This window comes from Trichoderma gamsii (genome assembly GCF_001481775.2).
Source record: "Trichoderma gamsii strain T6085 chromosome Unknown Scaffold_43.2, whole genome shotgun sequence".
NCBI classification, from domain to species: domain Eukaryota; kingdom Fungi; phylum Ascomycota; class Sordariomycetes; order Hypocreales; family Hypocreaceae; genus Trichoderma; species Trichoderma gamsii.
Window position 1 is genome coordinate 181,325 of NW_020171380.1, and position 24,499 is coordinate 205,823.

General features: G+C 46.5%; 8 protein-coding genes across 8 annotated transcripts; 3 read left to right on the forward strand and 5 right to left on the reverse strand.

The window, feature by feature from the left end:
• Positions 1–132: 132 nt before the first annotated feature.
• Positions 133–1,467, reverse strand: TGAM01_v209209 (hypothetical protein; the record flags this gene model as incomplete). The annotated part of the gene is made up of 2 exons (XM_018809509.1): positions 133–953; positions 1,011–1,467. The coding sequence occupies 2 exons, from the start codon at positions 1,465–1,467 to the stop codon at positions 133–135; spliced, it is 1,278 nt and encodes a 425-aa protein (XP_018657293.1).
• A 1,596-nt stretch (positions 1,468–3,063) lies between these two features.
• On the forward strand, positions 3,064–4,954 carry TGAM01_v209210 (hypothetical protein; the record flags this gene model as incomplete). The annotated part of the gene is made up of 4 exons (XM_018809508.2): positions 3,064–3,249; positions 3,299–3,677; positions 3,733–4,298; positions 4,355–4,954. 4 exons carry the CDS (start codon positions 3,064–3,066, stop codon positions 4,952–4,954), a joined length of 1,731 nt encoding a protein of 576 aa, XP_018657292.2.
• A 752-nt stretch (positions 4,955–5,706) lies between these two features.
• TGAM01_v209211 (hypothetical protein) lies at positions 5,707–7,275 on the reverse strand (the record flags this gene model as incomplete). Its single annotated transcript, XM_018809507.1, has 4 exons — positions 5,707–6,366; positions 6,431–6,565; positions 6,626–6,926; positions 6,989–7,275. 4 exons carry the CDS (start codon positions 7,273–7,275, stop codon positions 5,707–5,709), a joined length of 1,383 nt encoding a protein of 460 aa, XP_018657291.1.
• Positions 7,276–9,400: 2,125 nt separating this feature from the next.
• Positions 9,401–10,220, forward strand: TGAM01_v209212 (chitosanase; the record flags this gene model as incomplete). The annotated part of the gene is made up of 3 exons (XM_018809506.1): positions 9,401–9,499; positions 9,550–9,894; positions 9,960–10,220. The coding sequence occupies 3 exons, from the start codon at positions 9,401–9,403 to the stop codon at positions 10,218–10,220; spliced, it is 705 nt and encodes a 234-aa protein (XP_018657290.1).
• Positions 10,221–11,183: 963 nt separating this feature from the next.
• On the forward strand, positions 11,184–13,032 carry TGAM01_v209213 (hypothetical protein; the record flags this gene model as incomplete). The annotated part of the gene is made up of 5 exons (XM_018809505.1): positions 11,184–11,586; positions 11,658–11,811; positions 11,862–12,336; positions 12,386–12,703; positions 12,757–13,032. 5 exons carry the CDS (start codon positions 11,184–11,186, stop codon positions 13,030–13,032), a joined length of 1,626 nt encoding a protein of 541 aa, XP_018657289.1.
• A 147-nt stretch (positions 13,033–13,179) lies between these two features.
• Positions 13,180–18,030, reverse strand: TGAM01_v209214 (hypothetical protein; the record flags this gene model as incomplete). The annotated part of the gene is made up of 5 exons (XM_018809504.1): positions 13,180–15,084; positions 15,147–16,153; positions 16,222–17,349; positions 17,415–17,613; positions 17,683–18,030. 5 exons carry the CDS (start codon positions 18,028–18,030, stop codon positions 13,180–13,182), a joined length of 4,587 nt encoding a protein of 1,528 aa, XP_018657288.1.
• A 1,556-nt stretch (positions 18,031–19,586) lies between these two features.
• Positions 19,587–20,648, reverse strand: TGAM01_v209215 (hypothetical protein; the record flags this gene model as incomplete). Its single annotated transcript, XM_018809503.1, has 1 exon — positions 19,587–20,648. The coding sequence occupies one exon, from the start codon at positions 20,646–20,648 to the stop codon at positions 19,587–19,589; it is 1,062 nt and encodes a 353-aa protein (XP_018657287.1).
• A 1,109-nt stretch (positions 20,649–21,757) lies between these two features.
• TGAM01_v209216 (hypothetical protein) lies at positions 21,758–23,139 on the reverse strand (the record flags this gene model as incomplete). Its single annotated transcript, XM_018809502.1, has 4 exons — positions 21,758–22,345; positions 22,399–22,578; positions 22,646–22,791; positions 22,851–23,139. 4 exons carry the CDS (start codon positions 23,137–23,139, stop codon positions 21,758–21,760), a joined length of 1,203 nt encoding a protein of 400 aa, XP_018657286.1.
• Positions 23,140–24,499: the final 1,360 nt, after the last annotated feature.

Here is a 24,499-nt window from a genome sequence, read left to right on the forward strand (position 1 = left end):
CTGAATACCAAGAACAGAAATAACAATAGCTATAGGGGAGTAATATATTTGACACGCACTCGAATATTTGTTTGTCCAAACAAGAAGGCTTTAACCTGTCTTCTAGCTTTATGTGCCATAACTCTTCAAATGTTATTCAAAAATCCAAACCGGGACATTATCGCTACTACGTCTAGCTAGTAAATCTGCAATCCTAGAAGCATGATGGCTTGTTGTCCACCCAAGGTCCCGCTCGATACCGGATAATAGCTCCAGTACGACTTCAAGATCTTGGGAATCTGTAAATACTTGACCCGCCACAAAGAGGGCTTGGACAGAATGAACTCGTACAGAATCTGGCGGATTTGTCAGGCTGATACCACAAATTTCTCTAGCGTGGCGGAGAGCCTCGCGCTCGCTTTGCCGATATGAGTCTAGGCGAGCAGACACAGAAGATCGAACAGCAGTGGACTCTTGGGGTTGATTTGTCAAGAGTAGAATACAAGCCATATGGTAGCTTTGCATTGTTGCGGCACATATAGATGCCTCGTACCATATCTTCTCAAAGTTCGGAGGACAGTGGCCTTCGCTATTATCGAATGTTCCCGCCATATCCGTACCACATGTCCGGGCACTCGGAATGAAGCTCGCTGGGAGATTACAGCGCCAATCTTGAAGCTCTCGAATAAGTAAGTTCCATCTCTCTAGCAGCTGCTCTTGAGTCACGCCAACTAGCGGCCGCTGCCCCGGCGGAAGGGAATAATGTTCTGGGTTCAATGCGTCGCCGGCGGCGATGTGATTCGCAATCTTTCCCAGAAGCCAGACAAGCTCATTGCTGCGTGCATCCTCTTCGACATCAGCGGCATTAGAAATGTAGAATGGCATCAAAGATCCACATTCATCGGTAACGAGGCCTGCATTTTGCCACAAGCGTATATCTTTTAAATCGAGCCGTGTCTGCGTCTCACTAATGACTGGAGAAAATCAGCATAATGGAGTAAACAGCGGAGCCGATACGCCCAGAAACTTACATGCACAAAGCAAATCTTGTCTGGCGAGGCTCCAGAATATTGGACCTGAGACAGCAGCTCTCGGAATAGTGATGGGAGAGCCCAAAATAGAATTGGAACTGGGGTTCGGATTGAACAGCGGCAGTGCGCTGAGATGAGCGCTCCAGGCTGTGCCCGGTGCATCCATAAGCTCGTACGTGCATAAGATTGTGATGGAAGCAAACAGCTCTTCTTTATCAGCATCATCAGTCTCAAAAGCTCCGCGATTAATAGCAACTTTAAGATGCTTGATAGCACTGCCATAGTGTTTAACAGACTGATATTGCCAGTCAACTTTGTCATCAAGCCGTGAAAATGCGGTGCGTCCCTCGTACGAATATTTTCCAAACTGACTGCTTTTGCCATGTTGACAGTGGCCTAAATGCTTGGCTGCGAGAGCGCACACGGCGGATTTCAATAACGGCTTTGTAGCGACCATGACTGTCACTTTGTGCGAGAAATAGGCCCCGGTATCAAAAGTATCCATCCTAGCATTTGTTAGTTCCGAAAAGCGATAAAGAGAATATGCCTTCTTCACCATTGCCCAGGGCCCTCTTTGAAGTGCCTCAGCAGTCGCATGGCTAAAAGGCCATTGTGTACAGCCGTATCTGACTCAAGACCAGACGGCCCTTCATCTTCATCCGAGACCGCTGGGAAATGTGCCGGAATAATTGATCCATCATGTAGCGTTTCATGCTCGCCATCAAGTCGTGACTTTGTTGTCTCATCCTCTATATAGTGAGAGACCGCTTGACTTGCTTCCCCTGCATCCCAAGGGAGCACAGGCGGGGAATCAGACCCATAGGGATCTTCAATATTGATGAATGTTACTGGAGAAAGTGTCAGAATATTTCGGCTTGCTTGCTTGCTTGCTTGAAACTTAAAAGAGGGTAAGTCTGAGGGTTATTATACAATCTTTTGGAATACTTAGCCATCTTTGATCATCATCAAAGAGCTGCTGAGTCTCGGCTCCGTCCCTTGTCTTCCCGCTTGCTAGTATGTTGGCATCAAACGTCCGAAATATGGTCCTTTCTACGTAACAACATTCACGGGAGCTCTTGATACAATTTTGGCATATCGGCCTCACTTCATCGCACTTCAACTTGCGATGCCGACATGTAATGCTGAGAGTTACTCTTAGGTGGGTACTTCGAAAGGAGTGTTGATGCGTACTCACCAGCCACTATATGACCGTATTTTCTTTCGGCTCTTTGCCTTGCCCATCTGCGTTTTGCTTTTTTGAAAGAGATAGACCAATTGAGTAGAGCCTTTAAGGAATTAATGCCGACATATTACTTGAAGAAAGTTCGTGGCGACCCGGGAAAGAGGAAATAAAGAAACATTAGTGGCAACCAAGCCGAAATGCTGACTACTCGCCGCCATCTTTCTTAACGCATTGTCTAGCTCTGCGGAGGCGGCTATCCAAATGAATAGACTCGAGTTTTACCTAGCAAAAGTGGACATTAGAAAATAATAGCTCTTGTCGCGTCATTGACTAAATCACTCTCCTTATTAGCGCATTGTCGCAGTAGTATATATCGTTTCCAGAGATAGGCTCCATGAACCATATAACGGAAACTACCTACTCTGCGTACTGCTGCTCGACTGCGTCGGCTTGCTTGCCGAATGTGACCATCGCCTTAGACAGACTTGGTTAACTGGAGCTGCAGCCGCCCAAGAACTAAGTTTAAGCCACATAGGTCCACTGTCTTGCATGTCCGATGAGATAGGAAAGTGAGCCGACCCAATTACTGGCCAGATGCCACTGTGTATTCCGGCTCACCTTCTGTAATTGCTCGTGTTACCTTGATGATAGGCACTTGCATCATAAAATGTGCCCGCGTTCAAGTGCGCAGCATGAGAGTGCAAATTCAGTTCCATATCCACGATAGAGAATTTATAATGAAGATCGCTATATACGCTTTATTTATCCGAGTATATAGATAGCTACTACCTTGCTTACAGTATCATCTTTTGTTTTATTCCATTCTTCAATTGACTCACAGGTTCTTCATTGTAACAGCCCTCGCCCAAAATGGCCCAAAACACAGGCGCCCCCCAAAATACTGATGTGCTCATCATTGGTGCAGGCATGTCCGGTATTGGATTTGCCATTCAGCTACTGAAGCAGTTTGGCACAAGGAACTTTACAATCATTGAGAAATCGGATAATCTTGGCGGGACATGGTGGGTAAACTCGTACCCGGGCTGTGGTTGCGATGTAAGTCTTCGGTCAGCTTCTATTTATATCTCCACTAATTGATCCCCAGGTACCATCTCACTTTTTCTCTTTTTCTTTTGCTCTGAACCCCAACTGGACCCAAAAGTTCGCTCTACAATCAGAAATCCATGAATATTTCTCAGATGTAGCGGCGCAGTACGAAATCCATCAACATGTTCAATTTGCATCTTTTGTCGAGAAAGCTTCCTGGGATGAAGTATCTGGCACATGGAATGTGACAGTTCGAGATCTCCGGTCATCTACAGTAACTGAACACTACTGCAAGATCCTTATATCTGCGGTTGGAACGCTCTCTGTCCCGCGAAAATGCTCCATTCCGGGGGCTTCAAGTTTTGAGGGCAGAATGTTCCACACCGCACAGTGGGACCACACATTCAATTGGAAGGACAAAGAACTCATTGTGGTCGGTGAGTGCCTCTCCTTCCATCAATATCTGCTATCTGTACTTACACTGGGCAATAGGAAACGGCTGCTCTGCCACACAAGCAATTCCTGAAATGAGTTCCGGCCCTGGAGCAGCAAAGATGATTACACAGTTCTCCCGTCAATCACATTGGCTCGCTGAGCGTCCAAACCCAAAATACTCCGCTCTGTTCAAGTGGACGATGAAGTGGGTTCCTTTGGCCATGCGCATGTACAGAGCAAAGCTGTATTGGGAAAAGGAAAGAGACTTCAAGGGATTTGACATAGAGACTGGCGCCGAGATTCGCAGCGGTTGGTCAAAGGAAGCAGCTGACTATATTCGAGCTAATTCGCCCCCAAAATATCGAGACTTCCTGGTCCCCAAGACCGAGATTGGATGCAAGAGGCGTGTCAACGATACCAATTATCTCGCTAGTCTGCACAAAGACAACGTCGACCTCATCTACGATGACCCGATTGAGGAGATTGTAGCCACTGGGGTTCGCACGAAATCCGGAAAGACTATCTCTGCAGATGCCATTGTTCTCGCCCACGGTTTCGAGACCCAAAAGCCATTTGGATCGCTGGAGATCTTTGGAGAAAGAGGTGCCAGCATCCAAGATCATGTGAGTGAACACTTCAAAGACTTAAATGAGGGCTATGGCTAACTTGGCTTCTGTAGTGGAACCAAGTCAGCGAAGGGGTGCCCTCTTCATATCTTGGGACGTGTCTGTCAGGATTTCCGAACTTCTTCATGCTCATGGGCCCAAATACCTTGAGTGGTCACCTTTCCGTCATCTACACCTCAGAGTGCCAAATTAATTTTGCAATTCGCATCATCAGGCCAATATTGAATGCCATCAAGACAGAGCTGCCATGGTTGGCAGTAAGCAGGCCCGATCGGGACATCGTCGCCGTTAAGCCTTCTGCAGAGAAGAAAGATATTGAAACAGTGCAACAAAAAGCAAAGAAGCTCGTATGGGCGACGGGTTGTACATCTTGGTTCATTGATGGAAATACCAAGAGAAACACCATTATGTTCCCGGACTGGCAGTATAAATTCTGGCTAAGAAGCATATTCGTTTCCTGGGATGACTTTGCCTATCGAACATCAGCTTCGTTCAGAAAGGGAGCTAAAGGAGCGCCGATGAAGAAGATAACTTCTATTTTTGCTGCGTTTGGTGTTGTTATTGGAGTCGGAGCTTATTTGCAAGGTGAGGGGATTTTCAGTCACTCGGAGCGGGCAATGGAGTTACTCAAATTTTGGACTGGTTTAAAATGAAAGGAACAAAACTGTTCCATAAGCAATTATCGTTGCTTTGGATGCTTATTCAGGTTATTTATGCCTCAAATTCATCAAATGTATGTTTATCTTTTAATATTCCAATTGACACATTATTTGATACCTTTCGTGCCCTTAAAGAACTACCATGATTTTATATTCATAAAAACTCTAGTATATAGCATTACAATGGAGGTAAGTACGAGTGATTCCATTGCAACTGATGTCAATAACCATCTTCATAGCTCATACGGCGAATTCTACTCGTACAATGCCTTGGCTACCGAATGCCTAATTGAGTATGTGTAAATGCGCTACGCGATTCATTGCACAGTAACTAAACTCATCTTGGTATTGGTCGTAGTGGAGAGTTCTACCCGTATCGCCACTATCCGCTCCATACATCTTGTCAAGTAGAATTTCCGCACGAAATCGGTCTCACCACTGTTCCCGTGTTGATAAAATGTGAAATTCCATCTATTGGAATCAAAAGCAAGTCGAAGACCGAAAAAGCCGAGTGAGTCCGCAAGACTAGCTTCATGGCCGATGACTTCCACAGGCTCAGTATGAATATTATACAGCGTCCGTGTATAGCTACAGCGTGGTAGCGCCACGCAGTGGATTATTAGCAGCTGGGAAGCCCGGAAATTCACCCTAGCTAGCAGCTGATAGCGAAAGAGTCCATATAAACACCAACTGTTCGTGAAGAGACTACATTAAATTACCTTACAAGCGAGAACTGAGGTGTATCGTCATCCATCCGGTGTGCAGCATGTGATTCCATCACAAAATTTCCTACCAATATAGCTGCAAAATTTCCTTAATCTCCACGCTTCTACGATACGTCCATTTCCCACTGCAGCAGCAAAATCATCACGAGTGTTAATAGTTGCAGTAGCTATTTTTGCTTTTTGTGTCAAGAGAAACTCTTCGCGCGTGTGATGCTCCACTGATGCTTGAAGTTGTTTAAGCTCAATGGAAAAGCATTGAGCTTCTTCTTCAAGCAGGCCTCGTTCATTAGGTAAGATAGAGCCCAATAGTCGGCTCGTAAAGATTTGAATGATTAGACAAGTACCAAGGAACTCGTAGCGTTTATCAGGAATAGCTTTATCGTTGGCATGTATTAGCGCCATGTTGAATTCTCGACGCCAGACAGCAATGTGTGATCGCAATTCTCGCAATTCTGCAGCCACAGAGTCAAACTTGTCCGCTTGTAGAGTGTTCTGGATGGTGACCAGGTGACATGTTCTCTTAACAAGGCCAGGGAGTCTGGTTAGGAGTATTAGTAGCCTGATGCCAAGCGGAGAACGATCCGTAAAGGTTTGTCGTTCACAGGTGGCATTTCGGATAGCTTGGGCCCATATGGGATCGTCAAGGAAACATTTTTGGTTGTTGAGGAGAGCCTCCGCACACTGACGACAGTAAGAACCTGTCACCCGCTCGAGTAGAATGGATTATGGTTGACGTAGTACTCACAATGGGAAAGCTTAATGATAGTAATAAAGCAATGTCAAAATCGGATGTAAATTGCTCCGGACCTCGAAATTTGATAAGCAGGGCAGCTCCCGCAATATGATGGAACCACAATTGTCCTTTTGACGAGTTCAAGATCTATTGGGCCAAAAGCATTAGGCTTCTGCCGATAAACGACGCAAATGGCATCCGACCAACCTCAATGATAGATAATATCGCCATAGCACATAGAATCTCGGCAGCGTATCGATTACTGGGCTGGTAAATCGCCTGCTGCAGACTTTGAAGAGCTTTTCCATAACCATGAAGGATGATCTCGTCACCTCCTCCATCGTTAGGAACAAGAAGCGAATGCGCTGCATTTATAAGACACCGGAATGCGTCGTCTAGAGCCTCAACGTGCCCGTAGCGTGACGGTATAAAAGAGAAATATGACCACTGCCTATCTACCAGAATTCCAGGTAGCTGACCTGAATCCAGATGCAGCAGAGTCGAAGCACTAAGACGATTAGCATTTTTTGGGCGGGTAACGGGACGTTGTGGAGCTGATCCTATACGTACACTGGCCCAATGTGCACAGATGTAAGTGAAGAAAAGTTGACAGGATCCAGACCGATATCTTTGACGAGAAGCTCTAGGCCTGATAAAGGCATAGGAGGTGGTGGGCTAAGTACCGCGTTCTTCCGGTCCAGCTCGTGGAGTTTCGAAAGCGATTTGGATTGGCCGTTATTCGATATGCGACGCGATGCCCCAGCGGCTCTCATAGCATGCCTCCTGATCTTGCGGTGGGTTTCCCGCGAAAGCCGCTTATTGGGCTCATGCAAGATAAACTCAAAGCCGTCTGCCATTTTGCCATGCTGCAGTCGAGGCTAATGCGCCCTTCGCTGCCAGTTTACTCCGTTATTCCAAACGGATATCCGGGATAGACGGCACATATTCAGAGAGACTGAAGCGATACTCTCCAGCTGATTATTCAGCTTAAATTTAAACATTCGATTGGTTTGTATCCATCAGCTCCAATTTTAGCAAGGTCTTTGCCTGAAAGTTGGCCTAGACTTCACTAAAACGCCACAACTATAAAGGGCAGCATTAGACCTAAGCCACGGCATCCGACCCATGACCTTGAAGCTATAACACTGCTTGTATCGCAGAAAATGAATCAAATTTTGAGATTGTAAACAAACAATTCGTTTTATCGCCTCAATCAACTTTCTCCCCAGCAAGGACATGCGCTGCCTGAAAGTGGACCAATCCCATTGGTTGGAGGATGGGAAATTTGGACAAAGGCCATTATTAAAATACATACCCAAACGAGAATTTATTACGCAGAGGGTCCAAATAATTGTCAGCGCTAGAGAATGCGGTGTTTGAGATCGTCATTACTGTAAACTCTGGCTGCCGACCTCTGGTGGACTACTGTATATCTCGAGACGTGATCTCCGGAAAATTCGTGACCCACCACTGAAAGGAGAGGAAAGTTATCTACAGATACGAAGTAGACAGCCCAAAAAAGCATGATTTATAATGAGTTGCGCATCTATCTGACAGGATGGATAATCTAGTATAGCCGATAAGGTGTTAAAGCAGTGACCAGGTCGCAGGCGTTATCGGGACGATACAAGATGATGATCATATAAAGTCTTGCTCTTAGTAGCATGCAAGCATTCTTCATCGCATATATGCCTTGATACTGTCTTGTCGTTCGCTAAGTGTATATGTTTCAGGCTTCACCTTTCGCTTACGAAGCGGATTCCGATGTGGCTGAAACATGTCAGTAAGCGACATACACATCCGGTGAAATAGTAATTCTTCCCCGCCTGAGCGAAGAGAAAATCGTACGATGTGGCCAGAGAGTTAGGAGGACTTGTAGAATAGAATAATGCCCAGCCAGCTATTGGGCTCATGTGCAATGTAAGCATTGAAGTATAGCATTACAATATCTTATGGAGCCTCTCTATAACAAGAGCGATAGCAAAAGTACACTACGAGCACGTAGAACATAATTTCCATATGGTAGATACTGCTTTCTTGCAATTTATACATACAAGTAAGTATACATGGGTGGGAAAGCATTTCAGCATTTGGCCGTCTAGAATAGCAATATATTCTGCTAGGGCTTTAAAGCTTATTCATTCTTGGCTATTTTAAGGTTCTAAACTAGACATGGTTCCTCGCTCTGTATGAGGTACTTGTACGACTTAGCTTAGTCTTACTACGACAATGCTCGCGATGGAGCATGGGACTTGTATCACATCATATTTCTCGTTTAAGATACTCTTCGACAACGAAAAAAAGGGTTGAGTAACCGCAAATGGCAGTTCAGCAAAACTGGATAGTAATCACCTTTGCTACACCGCTTTTGATCGTTCTCGAATCCAATCGGAATCCATCGCGTCAAGTGGTTAGCGGCGCCAAGATCTGCACACATGTTCGTTTCCCCTCCAATTTTTCGTATCAACGGTGTATAGCATTGCCTCTTTTGGGTCTCGCGCGCCTTTTACCTTCTGTCAAAATACATTAAACTCGTATAAGCTCTTCGGTAAACAGGCGGCCCGTGTCTAAGCCAAGCTTCCCCTGTGTAGCACACACGGCTACTACGTTACAAATATGTAGGGGCACATAAATACTTGATTTTCCTCCAATCTTGTTGATTAAAAGCTCTAATGACCTTCCCCATTCACTTTAAACTTATCAGACTTGTGTGTTGAGAAACCTCATCGTGGATTAGTTCTGTTGCACGCCAGCGTTTCAGCGCCAAAGATTCGGCAGCAAGCCGAGATGGTGGAGAGAGCCAAGTTAATCAGGATGTGGAGAGCAGGGAGGCTATCCTAGGGTGGCAAGCTTAATCGAAAGTTTAGTATGTTGTTTGAACAGAATATAAATTCGACAGTCAATCCTCTACTCTACCATTCATTCATCACGACCTCGCAATATCTCTTGTGTTATAACCGTCTTCCGCCACTACTTGTCAAAATGTTGCCCAGCGTTCTCCTTGGCGTTGCCACATTTGGCACAGCTGCCTCTGCTTTTTCACTTCCTGCCAACCTTAAGACAATTTACAACAACCACAAGGTAAATCAAGTAGCATTATACTCATAGCCCGTCTAACTTCTGTTGTTTAGTCGGGAACATGCTCCAACAAGCTTTCGGGAACGTTTAGCGGCGGAGCAGTCTACTGCGGTGATATTTCAGGTGCCATCTTCCTGAAAGGAAGCTCAGGAAACTACGACAACATGGATATTGACTGCGATGGCGCCAATAACTCGGCTGGTGCTTGCGCCAACGACCCCAGTGGTCAAAGCGAGACTGCATTCAAGGATACTGTCCAGACATTTGGCATTTCCGATCTTGATGCGAATATTCACCCATATGTTGTCTTTGGCAATGAGGGTGGTAGCCCTTCTTTCAACCCCAGCCCTAGCATGAAACCTCTTAGTGTCATGGCTATCGTATGCAATAACCAAGTCGTAAGTTTATACATCAAATCTGTTCCTATCAACGTGGTATTATTGAGTCTGACATTGAACGTAAGTTTTATGGCATTTGGGGCGATACCAATGGTGGTACTTCCACTGGAGAGGCTTCACTTGCTCTGGGCAAGCTCTGCTTCCCCAACGATGGCCTGAGCGGCGACAATGGTCACGATCCCAAGGACGTCCTGTTCATTGGTTTCACTGGTTCTGGCGCAGTGCCCGGCAAGAGTGGTGCGAACTGGGCGGCCAAGAACACCAACGACTTTGAGAACAGCATCAAGGCTCTGGGAGACAAGCTTGTTGCCGGGCTCAAGGCTTAAAGAGCAACAAGACAGCCTATAAAGAACTCAGGAGACATAACATGTATATATTTACATTTGAACATACCTACCTATAAATGCAATATACCACTATGGGGGTAGACATTGTTTCTCATTGGCTAAAGTGCGCTCTAAACCGTGCAAGGTAGCCAGATGGGTCACAGCGGGAGAGAAATCTTGGAAGCCTATTTTCCCTTTGACCGCCATAATCAATACCCGAGAAGTTTATTCCCGAATTTTAATCGTCCCTTCCCCTCACATCTCGAAATCTGGGGATCGCAGAAATGATTGGTGCGGGTGAGTGTCTCATCGCAATAGTGGATTTTGCGGGGATCGCTGGAATATTCAATACCCGAGATGGAGAAATGATCAGCACACATAGAGTACACTGACTGCGATGGACTCTCCGCATCAGTGCTTCCATTTACCCCCACGCACGCGAATAATATTCTACAGTCTGGGGTTCTTATCCACAGGCAATGACCGGCGATTCATCAGCGCCAAGTTCCCTCGATCTTGACTCAGTCTCGGCAGGGTTATTGGCGCGCATGACCTCTGGATGAGAGGGATCGACAGACAATGAACAAGATAGTTGCTATTCTAATGATGAAAGCGGTTAATGATAGTTTTCCGGCACGTTTCTATTGCCAAGTTTCTCGACCACCTACGTAAGATCTCACGATGCTCGTTCAAACCAGATGGCCGATCATCTGAGACCAGGACCGGGTGTCACCGAGAAGGCGTTTAAGCGCTGCCATTGACGAATGAGAGTCGCTGCATTCAGATCTGGAACCCATATCTGGGCATTTTTACTCAACATGGCATTCCGTGCTGCCTAATACTACATTGAATGCCGATGATCGGATCGTTTAACAGATATATAAAGTTGCATGCCCAGATTTCAGCTGCGACGGAAGAGCAACGTCGACGATCCACCCATTATTTTCAGATGCATTAGACACCATGGCCGCGTTTACTGAAAGGCTGGCTAAACACAATGCAGCCAACAAGCTGTATAAGAGCTCATTGCTAAACACTGTCTGTCTTGTTGCTGGACTGTCGATTTTCTTCTTCGGCTATGACCAGGGATTGATGGGCGGCGTCAACACGGCGCGCGACTATGCGGAACGCATGGGCTTTGGACACTGGGATGAAGACCAAAATATTGTCGTTGTTGATAAGCCGCTATTGCAAGGAGGCATAGTTGCCGTCTACTATCTTCCTGGCACGCTCTTCGGATGTCTTCTTGGAGGCTGGCTTGGCGATCGCTATGGCCGCATCAAGACTATTGCCATAGCTTGTGTTTGGTGTATTTTCGGAGCTACTCTGCAGTCAGCAGCTATGAATGCAAACTGGATGTTTTGTGGTGAGTCAGGATTCCGTGTTTCAACACCACGTCAAACACTCAGAACTATGAACTGATTTGTAATGGTACAGCGCGTGTGCTAAACGGCATCGGTACCGGAATTTTGAATGCCATCACACCAGTTTGGGCGACCGAGACGGCTTCTCACACCTCGCGAGGGCAATTTGTGTCGATTGAGTTCACTTTGAACATCTTCGGTGTCGTTGTAGCATACTGGCTGGAATTGTAAGTGAATGGGTTAACAACTGCTTAAAACGTTACTAATGCTTCGATAGTGGTACTTCTAAATATCACGACAATACGTCTTCTTTTATCTGGAGATTCCCCGTCGCGTTTCAGATTCTGCCGCTCTTAGTTCTTTTCGTCGTCATTTGGTTCATGCCAGAATCGCCTCGATGGCTTGTGAAAGTCGGCCGTGAGAAGGAAGCTCGCTTTATCCTAGGTCGCCTTCGAGGAGATGAAGGCGAAGATGCTATTCACGCAGAAGCCGAGTATCAAGACATCGTAAACATAAGAAACCTCGAAAAAGATACATCAACTCAACAAAGCTACTTCAACATGCTCTTCGGCATTGGCTCTGGGAAGCTGCACACCGGTCGACGGGTTCAGCTCGTCATTTGGCTCCAGATTCTACAAGAATGGATTGGCATTGCAGGAATAACAATATATGGACCTGAGATTTTCAGTATCGCTGGGATAAGCTCTGAAGACAGGCTCTGGGTTAGCGGCGTCAACAACATTACATACATGGTAAGACGGACGCTCATGCTTTGTAGTACGTTTTCTAACAAAAGGTCAGTTTGCCACGCTGATTTGCGTATTTACTCTTGATCGCATCGGTCGCCGTTGGACGCTATACTGGGGAGCGATTGGGCAAGGAATTTGCATGTTCGTCGCAGGCGGCCTTGCTCGGGCCACGATCAACGCCGAAGGACACAGCAATCAGAAACAAATAGGCGGCGCAGCGACATTTTTTGTTTTTCTATACACGGCTATATTTGGTGCTACCTGGCTCACTGTTCCCTGGTTATATCCCGCAGAGATCTTCCCATTGCAAGTTCGAGCCAAAGGAAATGCCTGGGGCGTTGTCGGCTGGTCTATTGGCAATGGCTGGACTGTAAGTTCTCTGTTCAAATCATCATATGATCGTTTCTAACAATAGCATTTTAGGTACTGCTGCTTCCCACGATCTTTAACCGCCTAAACGAGAAGACTCTGTACATTTTTGGGGCTGTTAACGTGTTATCCATTTTTGTTGTTTGGGCCCTGTATCCCGAGTCGAATCAGCGCACATTGGAAGAAATGGATCTTGTCTTCGCCAGTGACAGTATATGGGCCTGGGAAGCTGAGCGCAACTTTGCAAAGCTAAAAGAAGAGAATCCTCAGTTAGTTCAAGGTTCAACCGGGGTTACAGACATAGAACATGCTACCGCAGCAAAGGAGTAATATCTTCATGGGGATGGCATAGACATATATATAGTGTAGTTAGAACATGGTAACCCCGAATCAATTCATAAAAAAAACTTCAACTACTTATTCAATCCTGTCAATCTGTTTACTCATTCATACTTATGTATCATATCTCATCACTCATCAAGCTCCCACCCAGAATCGATCCCAAGCATCTTTAACAACATCCTTCTGCAGATGACTGAGAAAGTCATCAAACTTGACTGGCTCTTCTCCATCCAACCTCAACATGCCATCCTTTATGCCCCGCCAGCCCTCTACTGGAAGCTTGATGTAGTTATGTGCTTTGTCACAGAAATGCATGACCTTGGGCGATCCCACCTTCTCAGGGTGATGTCTAGCATTGTAGCAAACTTCGCAAATCAGAGTCGTGGAGCATTCAGCGCAGTAATGCACCACCGAATCTCCCCACCATGCATATCCAGCCAGGGGGCTGCATATGCCTCCATCGCAGGTGTATACGGCAATGCTAGGATTAGCAAGATCTCCCTCGTCTTTTGGAGCCGACGATTTTCCGCTTCTGAGGCTCGCCAAGGTTTCAAAATGCGAGATTCCTTCAAAGGTCGCCCTTGCTCCTTTGAGTTTTGCATCTCCATCGCTGTTTTGATCATCACCGGATCCGAATTCTGAGTCTGCGTCGGACTCAGAGCCCGCATCAGACTCAGAGTCTGATCCATCTTCCTCGCCTTCAACGTAAGTAATCTTGGAAAACATGGCAGACACGACAATTCGCGCGTAGCGTTGGATGTCTTGTCCCTCTGGAATAGCTTTACTCAACACCATCAGCGCATGGCCCAGCTTTTCCAAGTTCTGACCATCGTTCCAGGAGACTTTGTCAGTCAGGCCAGCGAAGCAGTCATCAAGAATGCTCTGCAGCCGCTCCTGGAACTCGCTTCCTTGCCCCATTTTCAAGCACATTGACGCAATGACAATTCGGCGATGAACAAGGTCCAAGGCTGTGTAGATTGGCACTGACAAAGAAAGTGGTCGGTCCATCAGCCCTTTAAGTGCTGCAAGCACCTCTGCTTTGACGTTTGGATCGCGCGAGCCCCGAAACGTTTCGTACAAGACATCAGACATGGTATCTACTGCACGCTGGAGCGTAGATTGTGGCTCCTCGTCTGTTATGGAATACGGATATCCAGTAGATGTGCTCGCAAACACTTCTTCCAGGCATTTGCGAGAATTCTCAAGATCTCCAGCTGCTCTGAAGTAGGTCACTGCCAGCTCGAGGCGCATAGGAGCACCAGCATTCAGTCGATCCAGGAACTGGGCAGCGTCCTTATAGGCTTCGATGAGAAAATGAGTTTCGCCCTCTTGGATGGCGAGAGCTCGAAGGACATCATGACGCTCATGGCCTTCGTTGCAATAGTTCCAGGCCATCCAAGTCAGCCTATCGCTGGAACTCCAGCTCTTCAATGTTTGAAAGTATCCAGCGTAGTCAGATGCTTTCTCAAATAAGTTAAGCTCGTTAACAAGAGAATCTCCTGGGCTCAGCCCCGTGGGATCGATCAATTTTGCGAAGGTGTAGGAATCAGCTGCGGCTTCGCGCATCCCTCGCTTTGTTTCGACCTTTGCATTTGCCAACAGAGCAAGTCGTTTGAGTGAGGTAGGGACATTGGCTTTTTCAATGCCCATGACACACTCTTGGATAGTTTTGAAAGCATCGTCTTTCTTGTGAAGTTTCAACAGGATATTACAGTGCAAGATGGCGATCTTGAATTTTTCCGTATGATCATCTCCAACAGTAAGAGCAGCATTTGCCTTCTCGCACATTGATTCTGCAGGTTTGTACAGCTTATAATGGAAGAAAAGTTCTCCCACGGCTCGATACGCAGTGCAATCCATTTCAAGGTCGCTGAAGAGGTCAGGCAATCCGAGTGAGCTCTTCTCTTCGCCAAGCTCTTCCTTGGTCTGGGATTCAACGTTTTCGCCATCGCTGGAGGTAGGAGTGACAGATTTAGCCACTTGGGCTTCTTCCGGGAAATTCGCTTTAGCTTTATCGGTAAGGAGGTCATCGAGGCCAGCCTATATTACGCATTGTTAGAAAGAGAAAAGGGAGAGCAGTAGAGAAGTAGATGAAAACTCACAACGCCCAAAAGGCCATAGAGCAGCTTGTACACTGTCAATGCCGCTCCAACATCGGCTGCGGTGTAAATCAGACGAGCGTATCCCTTGGCCACTCCCAGGCGGCAGTTTCGAGAATCAGTCGCAACTTCAGCCCACCAGGAGGCTGTAGAGGGTGTCAAGATGGATGAGATTTCTTGAATCTTGAGATTCTCGGCCCACCGAGCTACCGTATCGTTCACCGTATTCTTTACGCTCCTATTGTATACCATCCCAGTGCGACTAAGGGTTTCTGCATAGTCGGTGTGCGAAAGCGCCATCGCAAACCCTTCCATAACTTCCGCCTTCTCTTGAGGTGTGTGCTCATCCAATTTGATTTCACAAAAGTGAGAAAGTAGCCAGTAGGCAGAATATAGTCGCAGCGATTCTTTAATCGAGTGCCCCGGACCTAGCGGCTCTGCCTTTACGAGATTGACACTGTCCAACAATATCTGGCGGCTGGCTTCTGATGCTGTGAAGCGCCAGTCAGAGTTTATTAAAGACGCGGCATCTCTGAAAAATGCGCGCATTGATCTTTCTTTAAACTTGACAGGCAAAGAGCCATCATTATAGACATCGTCTGGACTGTTCGACGTCGAATCCGCCTTTTCGACATCTTCAAGTGAGGTAACGTAGGCGTTTCGGCGGCCGCTTCGTGACTCTGCATCCAAAGCTGGATCTCCAACTTGAAGAAACTTGGCAGCCACTTCTGGAATCTCCTCAAGGGTGAAGTTGTCATCTTTAGAAAGATACACCAGCAGCGACGTGACTTCGTCGAGAGTAAGGACCCTGCGAGAAAACGCAAGCCAGTGAAGCAGTTTAAGTGCAATCTGCTGGCGAGCAGCGGGCATTCGGCGCTGACATTCGTTCAACATGAGCTCGTAAACACCCTGCAGAGTTTCTGGCAGCGGACGAGCGAGCACTTGTAGAGCCGCACCTTCGCGACCAAGTGCGTCGAGTCTTGCCAAAGTGTGCTCAACATATAGCAGGTCTAATATAAAGCTTGTTAAAATGTCTTCCGTACTTTATGTATATGTCAGCTTAAAGTTTGAGACTTACTTGGTGAGACCTCTTCCACCTTTTCTGCAATCCTTTGCTGGACGTAGCGTGTAAATCTCTTAAGATAGCCCAAATCATTGATCCGATGCCATATAAGTGATTTAAAATCCGCCAACTGTTTCTCCTTCGTGATCTCTATGGTGCTTACTTCAGCTTGCTCCGAGAGCTGCTGCAGAAGTGCAGGCCGGGATGTAACCGCAATGGATATGCGGAAACCCTCCTCTTTGATCAGTTTAACAAACTCGGGAAACTGAGGAAAGTTAACAAGCTCGTCAAGACCGTCAAAGAGAATAGTTAGACGATTAGGAGAGTTCTTGCTAAACGAAGGCCCCAATATTCTGAGCAACAGGTCTTTCCATTCCCAGACGTTGTAAACGTTCTCGTCGCGAACCAGCTCGGCGTTGATCCTCTCGCACAGCGGCGCACTTTGCTCCACTACCTGGATGATGACAGTGACGATTCCCTTCAAAAACCAACATAGATCTCTGACCTGCTCTCGAAAGTAGAAATGAGCCACGCAGGTACGCTGAGTAGAGTCTTCTTTTGCAATACTGTAGAGCTTATCGTATACTGTCGCGGCCAGGTGACTTTTGCCGGTACCTGGCGGTCCAGCCAAAGCAAGTATTGGCTTCGGCACTGTAGCGTCCTTTTCGTCTGGTTTTATCCACGCCTCCCACTCCGGTTGAGAGAAAACCCACGTGCAGGTATCCGGAATGAGGGTTTCTTTGAGGATTTTATACTCATGGCCCTCTCCCTCCACGTCGGGCATCACGTTTCGCACGCGACTGGCTGATGCTGGTTTTGATGCCTCTTGAGATGATGGCTTGCCCTTGTGGTCGTGCTTGGCATTCTGTTCCGTGAATGCTTTGAGGAGTTTCGCAACGTCGGTCCGGATATTCTCAGTGTCTTGGCTGATTGAGAAAATGACTTCTTTCTGTTCTTCGAGCATGCGCGTATGCTCTACTTGGTTGACCTGCAGCTCACCATTCATCTTCTTGAGCTCTTCGCTGTTACCAAGGATGGCGAATTCGGTGGCATTCTGCAGCCTAGTGAGGTCTTTGTCCATCTTCTTCCGAGCACCACTCAAATCGCCATCCTCGCCTCCGATCAAATTGGTTATCCATTTCTCTGACATAGATTATGTGAGCAAGGCTGCATGTTAATCAAGACTCGACCCTTCACTGGTGGCTTACTAAAACGGCCAAGTTCTATGTACTTGTGCGCATAACCAGTCAAGGTTAGAAAGGATGTAAAGACGTCCATAAGACAATTCTGGAATGCTTTATGCGATGGGAGCCGAGTCTCCAAGATGGTCACACGCTCTAGGAAGCTGTTCATGTCTTCAAAGAATACAACGACGACATCATAGTCGGCTGAAACTTGTTTACAAGCCTTAAAAAGGTACGCATGTTGTCAGCTTAAGGTCTGATTGCTGGTCGCCAAGATTAGAATCAATCTCACCGAGAGAAGATATGTGATGGCGGTGCCAATGGCAGCAGCTGGTGGAAAGGCAGGAGTAGCAGCGCTTATCAGCTGCTGAGCGCCTTTCTCGATGTAGTCGATATTGGCGGCAAAGAGGCTTCGAAGCTTGTCCACCTTTTTGCTGTTATGTCGAAATTTGTGAAAGCTGTTCATTTCCCCTGTGCCGAAGTCTATCATGGCCTGGACATTGTTGAACTTGGGCTGAAGGTCAAATCCAACGATACCCTTGTACTGCTTGAGGGCGTCCTTCCACAGGTCGGCAACATCGCGATTATCCTTTTCAATATCTTCAGCAGTTAATCTCTTTTCTCCTTCATTGGCCGCCATGATGCCAAAGAGAGGGGTTGATAAATTGGATAAGAGAGAGCACAGAAGTAGATATGACAGGCAGCGCCGGACGCTCTGTTTACTATAAGTGAATATGAAACAACCACGAAGGACAATAGTTTGGACAGGTTAGATGGGGCTCGTTTCATCTTAAATCATTTAGTCAAAGAATTCTAGTGAGTAGAAACAGCTGCAGCTAAACTCATTCAGCCCTATAAGGAACTCCACAGCCCGAAATAAACAATGGTTCACTGGGCTTGGCATGCATGCCTGTTTGCACAGTCATTACGTTCTACTCCTCATGGCCTCATGATCCTTGTTTGCCGCCCCCAACTGATCACGCAGCTTAGCTGCCATCTATCTGCCTAGCGTGTAAGCAACTAGACATCATATCCGAGGCAATAGGATGCCCATGGCCTATGCACAACATGACCGGTTTACACCATAACCTTCCTTTGAACTTGATGATACATTTCTAAGCAAACCTCACAACTCGTATAGACTTCAAGAAGTTGGGCGATCACTAAACACCTGAACTTGAGTTGACAGAACGAACAAACACAAGCATTGGTGGACTTTTCGAAAACTAGGGCTCCTAATAGTGCTCAGTAAACAAACTAAGCCAGGAACCCCGCAGCTAGCTGATCGTAAGACGAGCGATTATTAAACCAGACGCACGACAGAGGCTGCCGTTGGTCTTGAAGCATCCATGCCGTCCCGCGATTGGAGGCGGAACAGCTTTCGGCGGAGATGGCGCTGAGGCGGAGTCACACAGTGGAGTGCCTAAAATGAGAGCTGATCTTAACCCAGCTATAGGATTGCCCTAAAACAATACGGCGATGTGATGCATCATCGGGGGACAAACCAAGTTTAGCACGGGCAATATGAGGCTCTGCTGAGTTGCATGTTGACAATAATATCCTATCGTTACAAGTAACTCACGGGACTTCGACTTGGCTCTTCCACTATGCTATTACGAAAGAGTTCAAGTGCTTGAAGAGCCGCTCTTATTTTACCATCTGTTCGAGATCTCATATCGCAGATAATACGGCGTCCATTTATGCGAAAACTTGCATTCAAATGCGCACGCTGAGGCCTTGTGGATTACAAAAAGACTACACAACGGGCAAAGTGACCCTTCAAAAGAAGCACTCAAAGAGCCGCAATTTGAGTGACCAATTCATTCGAAACGTTGGATTCCTGTGTAATATCGCGTTCCCAATTATCAGTCGAGAGTTTGCGACATGTGACTGCTCTGTACAGCGTACTATCAAACTACTATTCTATTTCCAGTCATAATTTCCAAATGCAGGACCTGAAGTCAGGTGCATCCTTCTACTACCCAACGAAATAAGCAGATGCACGTAAGACTAGGCGGCAAGAGAAGATCAAGAAGAGAAGAAAGGAGATATCAATGAGTTAAACCAGCCATGATCGGAAGCAATGTATCATGGTGTTACTAACCTAATCTACATGTGGTCCCCGTAACATTAACGAATCCCTTCTACTTACTCCAGGAGAAACGCATTTTCTCGCAGACAACAACTGGTTCTTTATCAAACCCGAAATCCAGTCGTATCGATCGCCTGTACCTTGCCCCCCTCAGTCGTGCCGTTAATCGTTCCACCAGCAGTCGTCACATAAAGAACATGTGAATCTCTTCTTGTTCTCCCAAACTTACAGGCTGTCGCCGTCGCCACTTCGAATGAGTTGGACGCACCAGCAACCACGGCATATTTGCCATTTGGAGTAGCGGCAAATATTTGATTGTCGACATTCCCCGCTATCCATTTAATACTCCTTTCGCCTGGACCGAACGTAAAGTCATCCATACCCTCTGAGGGCAGAGTGAGAGCTTTTTCAGGCGACGCACTGTGAGCGGCTACTCCATTCTTGTCAACCTTGATTCGATACATGGATGATTCGAGATCGCCAGTGTCGGGGTTGGCTGTTGCTGTAGAATTTGTGAACCACAGATAACCATCATGGATATGAACTCCATTGATGCCGAGAATTCCAGAGGCGGCAGCAGATGCACTCTCTGGTGTGAATTGAGCGGCCTTGTCCACTGTGCCTTTCTTCACATCGACGCGCCAAACAGTGTTTAAAATTGAATCTGCTAAAAGCACCAAGTGGTTGTTTTGAGGAACTGTGGTCGCGCCGTTGGGAAGAGCCGCATCCGGAAGGGAAGCAATTAATTCAGCATGCGAAGGTCGGCCACGAGTGAAATCGGCTCTCCAAAGACCAAAAGTTCCTTTGACACTTCCTGTTGTCAAGCTAAAATTTCCGCCGACCACAGCAAAAACATCATCGGATGTCTCTGTTATTCCAGCGAGGCTTGTGATTATGTCTACAGTAAACAGGCGGGTAATTGTTGGTGACTGACAGTCCAAATCCGATGCCTCATATAGACTGGCATTTGGTAAAATGGTTGTAAAGAGAAGGTTGCCATTTGAGCGAACTGCAATGTTTTCGACCCAGGCGCCGGCAGGAAATTGAGTGATTACATTTGGAAGAATGTTTGAGCCAAGGTGGCGCGATGGATGATTTGGAGCCGACGGCACGGTCAGCGAAGCGGCCAAGTTTAGGAGCTCAAATGCTATAACGAATGGCAGCATTGTTACAGTGACAATCTTTGCCGAAGTATATGCCCGTCTGGTGCTGTCTGACGAAATAGTGCTCTATATACAACAAAATGATATTGTTCGCAATACTCTGTTATATACCGTAATCCTGCGCTTGCATCTAGAGGCAGCTCAATGACGTTTCACCAAGAAAACGAATCCTCTTCCCCTATCCTACGTATGCAATTCCATGCAGCTAGCTGTATAGTTTGCTCGTAGGATGAAGCCCATGGTGCTCCAAAGCTATCTGATTGAGCAGTGCAAGCGGACGGAGACTCGCCAGATCCTTCGGTGGCTATGTTTGGCTCAAAAACGTTAGTTGTGTCGCTCGTTCGGCTACAACTTGTGCCCGAGTGAGCGACAATCTATTAGCCTACAGGCAGATGAGCCAATAAGGGTCAGCAAGAATCATTGCTGCAAGGAATAACAAAACCACGCCGCTTTAGATGCACTATAGTTTACAATGTACAGAAAAGGATACCAGGATATGCCGCTTTATTAACTCACTTGCCCCGAAATGAGCTTTCCTACTGATGGTAAGAATCAGGCACGGGCAGATTTAGCACCTAGTATCTTTGGCTATCGTTTTAGCGCTTGGGGCTGTAAAAGGTTCTAAAATTAGCTGCAAGCATTCGACCACACGAGTATGTGTAGACATTGATGTATTGAGCCACACTGTATTATATCTCTTCCTTTGGGATGAATCAATCATCATCAGCAAGGCATGGTTGCTTTTGCTTTTATATCCGTCAGATACAATAGTTGTGTCAATCTAATTCGTATGTCGCCGCCGCCTTGATCAGCCAGCTATACGGAAATATTGTCAGCTCAAGTATATATTAGATGTCTGTCAACTATTGATGTAGAACTCGCTACCATGATTTGATCCATTTAGAGTACTGGATCAGTAAATCCTATGATTATACCAGCTGTCACAATGAAGACGCATGCATATCAAGAGCAGAGAAGAATAAGACTGAAAAGCAGGGAGGATTCACAGCTCATCTATGCGGATCTACATATATTCTCACTAGGCATTACCCGCTCTGCTACCTGTAGCGGTAACATCAGTGTAAAGGCCGACACAACTTGCCAGTCCTGATCTATGGAATCATTTTTGCAGCCCTCATCAAATCAAAAGCCTCTTCGTAGTTCTGCAACACATTTGAGCGTTTATCAAATCCTGCAGTCGTGATCTTGGACAAATCATAATGACGGTCGAACACAGGCATTGAAGTAAGCACGTCCATAAACTCCCAGCTGGTCTTTCCAATGATACCCGATGTCAAGCCATGCTTCGCCTCAAAGGCAGCCCACTCCTCACGATGCTGTTCCATGTAATTCGACACGCTTAAACTGGGAGTCTCTCCAGGCGCAACGCCTTCGAGACCAAACATGGCGCAGATGGACACCCACTTCTCAGCCCAGTTGTTTCCAGCAGTGACTGGAGAGTCGCCGACGTTGAAAATCTCACCATTTGCGATTCCGTCCAAGTTTGAAACAAAGATGTGTGCTCTAGCCAACGTCGCCTGACCAATCTCAGTATAATGGCTGTTATATACAGCGAGAGGTCCAGGATAGGGAATGGTTTTTCTCGGTTCTTGTTTCTCACGATCTGCATAAAAGCTGAGGAAGATGCCCAGAGCTTGAACGTAGTTCATTGCGTTACCGCCACCCGGCACAAAGCCGATCTAATAATGTCAGTTCACTTCAGATCCAATCATCAAGGCTAGCTCCATCTTACCACTAAATCGGGGCGAATCTCAGCAAAGCGCCAATTCTTCCCAGCAGACAACTTCTGAAGTGAATCGTGCTGGGCGTAATAGAATACTTGGTCTTCATATGGCTGAGGAATTCTTGGGTCAGATTCTTTGGCTGGGACCTTGGGAAACCCCAACTGAGGGACGTGTATAAAGCCATATGACTGAAAAGGAGAGAGTTAGTTTTTATAGAAAGACATACAACGTTATTATCAGCCATGAGTTACAAACCTTTCCGCCTGTTTGTAGCGTCCAAAATCTCAAGTTTGGGCTAACTCGCTCGACTGCCTGGACTGCCGTTTCAAGAATTCGAACGTTGATCTCTTTGAGTATCTCAAATCCCTCAAAATCAGAAGCTCCGGCGGGCTGCACATATGCTGTACACGTTGTAGATTTTAGAATTTTGGTCTATATGAAAAGAGAGGGGAGGCCGTACCAGCAAAATACACGTCAGTCACGTCTTTGATGCCATCGATACCAGCTAGCTTGGCCGCCACGTCGTCCACAGCCGCCGTGAGGTCAACCCCGGGAACAATCACAAGCCGATCATCTTCAGGTAAAAAGGATTTCGAACGATCCAGTGGCCTATTTGTCAGACCAATAACCTTATGAAACGTTGAGCTTGTTGGATAGTTAAGAGCTTCGCGCAATATGGCCCATCCAGTGATCCCAGAGGCGCCAAACACCAAGGCGGTGCGGTTAGCAACAGTAGAGGCCGGAGACATGTTTTCAAAAGAAAATTTGTGTGTGATGGTATCCTGATATGTTTGCGAATGTTGGTTTTTATTGTTAGTTGACTTTAAGATTATCGTGCTGGTGCAGCTATATATATGTGCTATCCATAAGACAAAAGGGAAATAAGTTCTCAAGATTCCGCATCCTCCTATTTTCGTCTCTATTCTCGCAGACACGGAACATGAAGTTATGCCGCTTGGCCATTCGTGCGGACTTTACTTTTTCATTGAATTGAAGTTTACAATACCTCAGACATACTCGAGAGGCTCTGTCACTGACAAAGTCCCCTTAACTTATAGTGGAGAAGATGACCGAGAACGAGAACAAAAATGGGCAAGCTGTAAATTGCACAGTGACTAATTAAGCCGCCGCTAAGCTTCACTTTTGCTGCACCAAGCCAATCAAAGGGAGCGGAGCCAGGATTAGAGTTGACCAAGTCGGCATCAGAATTCATCCATGCTGCTGGGACATGCCCCGGCTAGTAGTCCGCTGCTCCGCCAAAAACAATCCAAGCGAAGTGACTACCGCTCCGCACACCATCTGTATAGAGCTGCGGAGGTGATTTAGACCTGTATTGGGCAAAATACATCATGAGAGTCGCATGCCTTTGCACACGACGTGCATGTTGGTGAGAGATTTCAGTAGACGCAACATGCATACCGCTTTGTATTGACAGTAAGACACACGTGCTGTTTGCGTGCAATTCACTCCATGTTTATCAGCAGTGAGCGTGCATTTACACAAATGTACTCCATGCTCAGCATTCAAGCGCAGTGATATCTCCGCCGCCTTGGACATATATTCCGCGCTGCGAATACTTACATTGTCCTCTAATAAGTCTGTCACTGTGGAACCCGCGGAATTTGCTGCTGCTGTCGTAGAAGTCAGGCCACACGTGTAGATAGCAGCAGTCTCATCATCGAATGGGTACATGAACGAACTTGTGTCAAATTAATCAAACCGATAGCAATACAGTAAATAAAGCATACAGGCCGCAATTAACATTAGATGTTGCATCACAGCTTGAACTATTCCCTCTATACACCTCACTTCACTTCATTCGCAATGGGCGTGATTATGTAATATGCACCATTCACTCGGGATGGCTTCGGGCCGAGATGCGGGCCCCACCCAGCAAGATGTGGTATAAATTTTCGTTTTGGCGACGAGCTTTTGGAATTTTTTTCTTTTCTTCTTCACGTCGACAATACTTCAGTATGTGCACCCCTAGCTTTTGGTCTTCTGCAGCGTGGCCGTGGTACTAACAACTTCACCAGGAGAATCATTTCTATAGTATTTGTCTCTTGCTTTGGTTCCCAAAAGAGCCATCGAATCCACCCTGGTTGATGA